The following is an 8,622-nucleotide window of genomic DNA, read 5'->3' as shown; positions in this document are numbered from 1 at the left end:
TGTAATATGCTGCGTATAGCTAATTGTCTTGGTATCCTAGTACCTAGACTATGAACAAATTGGACTCTCGGAACAGAACTCGTCCATATGTAGGGCGCTTACTGTATTTATAAAGCATATATAAACTATGAAACGTCATTTACTTATTTACAAAAGTAAAAATAAAATAAAAATAAAACAAAATTTATTTAACACACCTGTCCAGGTGTGTGCATTAAATTTCAAATATCTTACAGGCTAAACCAAAAAGCAACAAAAACAAAAAAACAAAAACAACCAGATCTTTTCGTTTGTCTTTTGTAACCACTGACAAAGACAATAAAGTTACACGAACGGTGATCACACAAACTTGGCCGCCCTTTACCTTTTACCCTGGGCTAATCAACGATTTGAAGAATAATTGGCCAGCGAACGGTGGCAATCATTTCAGCCCTGAAACGCGCTTCAAGTGGCGGCTGATAATTGGTCGCTTCGCCTCGCCTAACCTCGTCCGTGTGAAACAAACCCTCCGTGAGCCGCCATTTTGGCTCCGGGTTTCCGCGCCACCGCGTGGAAACGCGCGGCTGTTCCTAGAGCCGCAATGGCGTCAGTTTCGCGGCTGTTTCTCCGCCAACGTATTGGCTCGCGTGCCTCGAACTCGCTCTGTGATTGGTCCGGGCTCCTTCAATCACAGGTGGGAAGAAGGCGTTACAACGTCTCCGCGAGGCAGAAGATCAAAAGGCTGATTTTGTTGCATCGGAGTGCACTTACCGAGCGCGCGGGAGCCTTGCTGGCGAGCGCGCGAGTGTAGGGATCGGGCACGGGATTTGGGATCGAGTCGCGGTTTGAGTGAGTGAGTGAGTGAGTGTATGTGTATGTGTATGTGTATGTGTGTGTGTGTGTGTGCCTCTTTAGATCCTGGCAGCACCATCCGGCTAGAGGGTGAGCCGAGGAGGACACTGACTGCTTGTTTTTTTTGTCACTTCCAGCAACACTGGATGTTTTTTATCATGATTTCTTCCCCTCTCTCGTGCTAGTGGATTTCCTGGATCTACCCATCTGTATTTCCAAACTGGATTTATTTATGATTTGTGCGCTTGGATCTAATAACTAACGACGCAAAACACGCACGCACAGAGGAATCGATGGGGAAAATAAGTTGACTGCTGTCTTGGGAGATTTGTTCCCCCCCCCCTCCCCCCTCCTTCTAGGGAATCCACTGCTCTTATTTTTGATCACCAACATGGGGATCTGGGATACCTAGCGCGGCTTGGGTGCTTGTCACATCTTGGGGTTGCGAGCAACAATTTCGGAGTGCCAGCCATCCAACCTCCTGGAGGAATATAAAGGAAATAAATGAAATAAAGAATTCCAGCCATACCGGTGATAGGATCTATAGATCGATAGATCGACAGATAGATTCACGCGCACCCAGGCAACGATTTTTTTGGGGCATATATGGAGGGAATCTGTTCGACTTTCCAGCCGTGCGTAAAATAACTTGTTCCTCCTTGCAAACCCCGCATGCAGTCCCGGAGGTGGACGCGGCCTCGGTGCATGGATCAAGCGGTGAGATCTAAAAGATGAACGCAGCATTTCGCACGCTGACACGCATCCGTCGGTTCCCCCCTTTCACACTGCAGGAGAGGGAAATAAACCCGAAGGTGGAGCAGATGCGAGGCCAGGTGCTTCCCACCTCCACCATGCGGGAGATCTAAGGCCGCGCACTGGATCATCCACCACGGGGGGAGAGGGAGTTTTTTCCATCACATCAAACATTATTTTGTTTAGTTTGGCTTTCTTTCTCTTCCTAATTCTTTTTTTTTTTTGCTCCTTTCTTTTATTTGTTGTTTATTTGTTGTTTCATTTCTAGTAGGGATCTACTGAATGCTTGGCATCCTGCCTGTAAGTTAGTCAGAGAGAGAGAGAGGGATCTTCTTCTCAGAAGTAGGTCAGATCCTGCAAGATAAAGCTGGCCAAAATGGGAGTGACTCTTATCACTCATGCCGATATGACATCTTGTTTACTTTTCTAAATTTAACCTCCACTGGATCCATGACCGCTTGACCCCCCTCGTTGCTTCTTCTTCTTCTTCTTCTTCTTCCTCTCTCATCATCTCGGCCTGTCGGGTTTCTGCCTCGGCTCTTGATTTCTCGCTTCCCCGACATCCTTCCCCTTCTTCCAGGCTCTACCAGAAGTGCGTATGGCTCTTTGCGGGACCACGGCTGCTAACACGGCTAAAATGATGGCGGCGTACACCGGAGGCGCTTCGGCCGTGGCGTCGGCAGCCCACCATCCACACCACCACCACCAGCTGGCGCACCTGCCCCCTCCGCACCAGATCCACCACCAGCAGCACCACCACCATGCCGGGCAGCACCATCTCCAGCAGCAGCAGCAGCAGCAGCAGCAACAGCAGCAGCAGCATCCCGCCCCAGGTTCGGCTGCCGCCGTCCATCCTGTCCAGCAGCAACATGCGTCTGCTGCCGTCATGCTCAACCCGAGCCAGCAACAGCAGCAGCAACCGTATTTTCCGTCGCCCGCACCCGGCCAGGCCCCTGGTCCGGCTGCGGCTGCGGCGCCCGCTCAGGTGCAGGCTGCGGCTATCAAGGCGCACCATCACCACCATCAACACCATCTACAACAGCAGCTGGACATCGAGCCTGATCGGCCAATCGGATACGGGGCATTCGGCGTGGTCTGGTAAGTCACAAGCGGTTTTGTTTGAAATGCTCTTTGGTTCTGAGGTTATATTATGGAATTGCTATTGGACAATGATGGTGAACAAATGCAGTAACTTTGAGTTTCTCCAGGGTTTCTCAGTTTCACTTTGGAATACACAGTTCCCAGCGGTTCCCACCCAGGTTCCTGCTCTCTGTATATGTTAGTACTGTATGTGAGTTGTGTTTATGAGTACAAAACATTCAAAACGTTGCAGAGCAATGGGTAAGGAAACCTTTAACTTAAAGATTTGGTCACAACCTGACCAACTTTTGTGCCTAGTTCTGCTGGTTCCTTTCAATCAATCATACCTGCTCCAACTGAACCAAGACACCAAAAGCACACTCCTAACCTAACAAAATATAGAGCGGTTGTCCTAGATGTGGCGGATTCAAGGAAAAGTCAAGCTAGGCATAAATGTTAATCTTCTGAATTGATGTCACGAATCTCCTGAACGCCAATGGAAATTTCAGTGTATCAAAGTGTATCAAAGCCTGGTTGGCTGCTTTGCTAAAAAATTCAGTTCCAGAAACAGTTTCTATCTGGCTTCACGTTCTAACTTAAAACATGCACGTTCCTCCCACTAGATGTATCTTTTCACCAGCATTCTAATGATAAAACCCTGATTGAAGCTAAACTGGAGATCTGGAACTCCATCAGTTGTTTTTTTTTTTTCTTGCCAGGGTTAGTTCCTCTTTTAGCAGCCAACATCTACTTCAAACAATATGTGTTTTCCCAGGTGCATGAGGTTCTTTAAAGGGGCTTGAAATTGAACTACGTGGTATGATTTTGATCTCCACAAGGAGGAGGCTTGGCAGATTATTGAAACTGGACTCTGGACCTTTTCGTGACCATGGCTGACCTCTTCTGCTCCACATTTACATTCCATTTGCGTCTCTTCATTTGGCAGACGCTTCTATCCAAAGTGACTTTTACGTCTGAGACGGGACACAATCCAAGCGTATAGATGAGCATTAGAGAGGGTTAGACCTTTACCCAAGGACGTTGAAAAAAGTGCTTATTTTCTGTGATTTTGGAAGCCGTAGTATTTTGAACACCAACCCGCTGGCATTGACAAATCATTAAGTCCTTTGATAGGCATGATGGTTGAACATGCTTTTGTGCAGTTTACTGGAAAATATTTATAATAGCCAACCACTGGAGCTGAAAAAATTTAATCATGGTATGGCAAGCTAGTGAACTAAGACAGACGCATACTAGTATAAATTCCTCTATAGGAGATGACCAGCCATATTGGATATTCTTGAGTTAAGCCCATTGTGTTTTGTGACCCTGTCAAAAAGTTTAACCTTTAACTTTGAGTAATGGTTAACTGTTTGAGTTGAACTAATCGAATGTGGTTTATGCGCTTCGCAACAGGCTTTACTGTAAAGTTACTAGAATTATAGCAGGAGAGTAACTGAATCATATTGAGAATTAAAAAAAAAAACATTTGTTTTGCGCCAGTCTTTCATCGTAAAATGAAGAAAAATAAAACGGTTGTGACCCCTAGGTTGATTAGTCAAAGTGGCATTCTGGCGTCTGTGATTTATAACCAGTCCCTCGTATCTAGGTTGTAAGTTAAATTCACTAGCAAGTTGAAATGAGCCAGGTTAATCTAAAACCAAGTGAAAATAACATTAAAGGGTAGCTATTCTGAAAAATCTTTTGTCATTTTCCAGGTAGGTCTCTTGTATGGGTGCACAAACCAAAAAACGTCCTCCTTTATGTCCCTTTTCCATTTTTGTACTTAGTTAGGATCTAAACAAGCTTTTTAGATTCCCATCCTGTTGTGATGTCATATAAGAAGAGCCCCGCCCCCAGAACGTTGATCACCTCTGCAGTTCTGTAGTAGGGTGTGGCTCAGCAGTGGCTCATTTTTAGTTTGCTGTGTAGAAAAAGCATTATCTGAGTGGTGTTTCCGCTGGAACACTGTCACACACACACACACACACACACACTTTAAGACACTCGTTAACTCGTTAAAACAATAGTAAAATATGGGACCATTAACTCTAAGTGGAATTTTATTAAAACGAAGGAGTCGTGTTACTAAAAAATGTAAATCTACATATGGATGAGTGGGAAGTTCAGGAGCGAAAGTCCTTCTGGCTTGATTAGATTCATCTGATGGAACATATTGGGCTTTTTTGGGATCGATAATAAGAGGGTCTTTAGAAATTATGTTGCTCTGAAAAGGGTCCCTGTGTGCAAAAAAACCCCTGAATACCAGGCTTTTTTATTAAAAAGTCACTCGATGTCTGATGTCTATCTACATCCACGCTTCTGTAAGCCATGGGGAGGAATTTGTCCCAGTAAGTGATCTCTATATCGGCCCTGATGGGAACAGAGCAGAACGGTTTGGACGAGATCACCTCTCTAGGCGGACATCGCTGATCACTGTATGTAGCAGAAATGATTTCGCTAGTTCAGTGGTAGCCGGCGGAACAGATCAGCATTACCTGCCTCAGCACAAACGTGGTCTACTACAATAAGAAATGTGTATGATTTTTCACACAATATTTTGGTCTATTTGATATTTCTAGTGATTTCACATTTCAGAGATCCAACCTACTAACCCGCTCCTCCATCTACCCATATGTGAAGAGTACGACGAAGTAAAAACATTAAGAACTAAACACGATTTGTCAGAGCACTTAATCTTCCTGGGTTTTCCAAAGATGAGCTCCAACGCCTGCGCATATGGCAGCGCCTCTGGTGCTGGTCCATTTATCGACATTCACAGACGTGCAGCCAGACGCTCCACTTTCAGTCTGTTCCTGAGGTCAGGCCTAACCTGACAAACACTGGTTTATATTAAATTAGATCAAAGGACAAAGTATTCTAGATCTTTGATATTTCAACCAGAATGCAGAAAGTTAAATTTCACTAACCAACATGTGGGTCGATGGAGGGCAAGGTTACCGGGTTGGATCTCTGATGCTGTGCCTCTCTCTTTCGTGTGCTCTTAAATCTTTTTGAATATTCATATCTGCCGGGTAACTGCATTAAAATCAGCGGGGTTAACATTAGTCAGTCTGTCTCGCTAGCCCCCGCTACCCGAAGAGACGTTGCATGTAATCCTGTTGCTAACGACAGAGCAGAGTTGCTGCTTTCTTTCATAGAATCTTCTATATAAGTGGAGTTACTCCATATGGCCTGGTGTACGATCCACTGTGCCACGTCTGCCGAGAATGCCTTCATCCCGGGATCCGTTGCTTTTACTGCCTCTCAGTACGCCGCTCTCGCGGTAGCAGAATAAACAGGTACAGAGGCGCTACAGTGCGAAGGAACTGTCCTGTACTAGTTAATCGTCCCCGATAGCGACCTTCTCCTGGATGGATTTTTAAAAAGGCTGGGCAAATACACTTGAGCCATGTCGAATACAGTGCATGTGCAGTTTCAGTTTCGTGCATTTAGCTGTCAGGTTTCACTTTAGGTTCAGACACAGAAGACAGCGAGAGAGGTTTGTACTGGTGAGAGTTTGGCTTTAAAATGTCATTTTCAGGAGGAAACCGTGTTGAAGTTTGATAAAAGGTACTTCAGAAACAACATCCTCTTACTAGCATGTGAAACGTTGTTGAGAAGTGTGAACTGAACCGGTGGAAATCGAGCCTTTTAGAAAACGAGCGAACTTTTTAACTAGACTCTAATATTGTGTGTGTGTGTGTGTTTTTTTTCTTTTCTTTTTTCTTCCTTTGTCTTTTTTTTGTGTGTGTGTTTCCACATGCATGCATCAGCTCATCTGTTAATTACCAAATTATTCAGGTGTGTTACCGCAGGGAAAACGGCGTGCAGTGATGCGGCACCCCGGGAAACAGCGCACAAGCTCAAGCAAGGAGTGTGTGATTGTATAAGCCATGCTATAAAGCTGTTTTGCATGTGGCTCAACTTACTATATGATATTAGGGATAGGAATCACCAGTCCCGCCTTTTGTGTGCATGGAGTTTGCATGTTCTCCCCGTGCTTGGTGGAGATTAGGCTAATTGGCGTTTCTAAGTTGGCCGTAGTGTGTGTGTGTGTGTGTGTGTGTGCCCTGCGATGGATTGGCACTCAATCCAAGTTTTTTGGAGTAGGCTTCAGGCCCCCATGCGATACAGGATTATTTTTTACCGGTTTTGTTTTGTTGCGATTCTCATCAAACTCTACAGGAAGCTGTTCTGCTTTCCAATGTGTGGATAGTTCAGAGTGCACCACCTGTAGCGCTATAGAGGAACAGCAACATTTTACCACCTCAAATGCAAACATATAGAAATTAAAATTAGATTTTGTAGTCGGTGTAACTATGCATGAATTTCCATACAAAAGTATTTTCCGCAGTTTTAATTTCAGTGTGCGCTAATGTGACTGTGTGTCCGAATATACTCGAAAAAGGCCGACCTGTGAATTGGTAAGCTAAGGCATGGGACACATCAATACTGCCGATGTTTTAATTCCTCAGATATTTAAATGATCCCACCCTGAGGTCCTGCCCCTTCCTTCCTTGTTTCTCCCATGTTCCTCACTCGCGACTCACACAGCACAGACACAAGAAGAACCTTATAATCGGCGTGTACCTGGTTAAAAATAGCCGCGAATGACGTAGAGATTTGCGCACTTTAGAAAACGTTTTTTTATTTTTGGAAGACCGTCTCGGTACCTCCAGCTCTGACTCAGCTCCCATGAGTCAGTGTGGCCCAATAAGCCAAGTGTCTGTGTGAACAGTGTTATCAGAAATCCAGAGCGCCATCAATCTCCAAACGCAGCCTGGGTCTTTTAGGCATGACGAGGAACACGCGGAGCTTCCGTGGCTTTTTCCGTCACCCTGCTTGCCTGTGCCACAGGAATCTTCCCCTGACCTTTCCTCAGAATCGCTTCCTGCTGCTCATTGTCCGATTTAAATCGCCTCTGTTCTCTGCTGGTGTATTTTTAGCTATCCTCCAGAGATCCAGGCTGAACTGCTAGACCCATCCAGGGTTTCCTCCATAGATTTATTTGCCGAAAAAAAAAAAAAAAAAAAAAAATGTCCTCGCTTAACGCGCGACCCTGCTTTTACACCTAATAGTTTATTTCTCGAGGCTAAATCAGAACAATATCGATCAGTTTATTTAATAGTTTTTATAATGCACTTACAAAAAAACAAAAAAAAACCTTGCTTGAGGAGTGTGTATGACTGTAAATGTCTTAGTAAAACATGGAAACATCTCACCCAAGCATGGAGAACGCTCAGTAGTAGTTAAAAAAACAAACAAAAAAAACAACAACATATATACACTGTATATTAGGGCTGCAACAATGAATCGATTAAATCGATAAAAATCGATTACTAAAAGCGTTGGCAACTAATTTCATAATCGATTCGATGTGAAAACATTTGATTATTTGAAAACCAAAAACAAATGTAGTTGAGCGCAGAGCGCAGTAAACACACTCGGTCTCGCGCACTGATGCTAGCAGAGTTCAGCGCCTCGTAGACAGGGCGGAGCAAAAATTAAAAAACGAGCGGAGGTAGAGAAAAGATACATAGCGAAGGCGGGAAATGCCTAATCGGGTAAATGTCTCCCCTGCTGGGTCCTAGTGCGCGTCTTTCACTGGTATAATCAACATCCGCGCACGTGTGTACTGTTTACTATAACACTGTGACCACGTGTGTGTGCGTGTAAAACTAAAAAAAAAAAAAAGTATTTTGTGTCTGTATGTGTGTGTGTGTGTGTACGGCGCGCGTGTAAAGCAAAAGCAAGTCTCATTAGAGACGTTAAAAACCCATCTTCTCTCTCTGCTAAAGGCTTAACCTGCTCTTTGGCTGCTATGTGTGTCTGTGTGTGCACGCGTGCGTCACAGTGTCCTACTTTCGCCTTCACCAACACACACAAACACACTCTTTCTCTCTGCTCTACCCAGAAACTCTGCTCTGTCGAGATTCTTTTCAAAGGTGTAAAAAA

General features: G+C 44.7%; 1 protein-coding gene across 1 annotated transcript in view; it reads left to right on the top strand.

Moving 5' to 3' along the window:
- Positions 1–721: 721 nt before the first annotated feature.
- Positions 722–8,622, top strand: part of nlk2 (nemo-like kinase, type 2) — a 94,452-nt gene continuing 86,551 nt past the window's right edge. Inside the window, exon 1 of the mRNA XM_053506666.1 lies at positions 722–2,682. Coding sequence (XP_053362641.1) covers positions 2,183–2,682 — 500 coding nt within the window. The 5' untranslated portion in view covers positions 722–2,182. The remainder of the gene's footprint in view (positions 2,683–8,622) is intronic.

The sequence above is a fragment of the Clarias gariepinus genome, chromosome 11 (assembly GCF_024256425.1).
Source record: "Clarias gariepinus isolate MV-2021 ecotype Netherlands chromosome 11, CGAR_prim_01v2, whole genome shotgun sequence".
Lineage (NCBI taxonomy): Eukaryota > Metazoa > Chordata > Actinopteri > Siluriformes > Clariidae > Clarias > Clarias gariepinus.
This window is presented reverse-complemented; position numbering and strand designations above follow the sequence as displayed.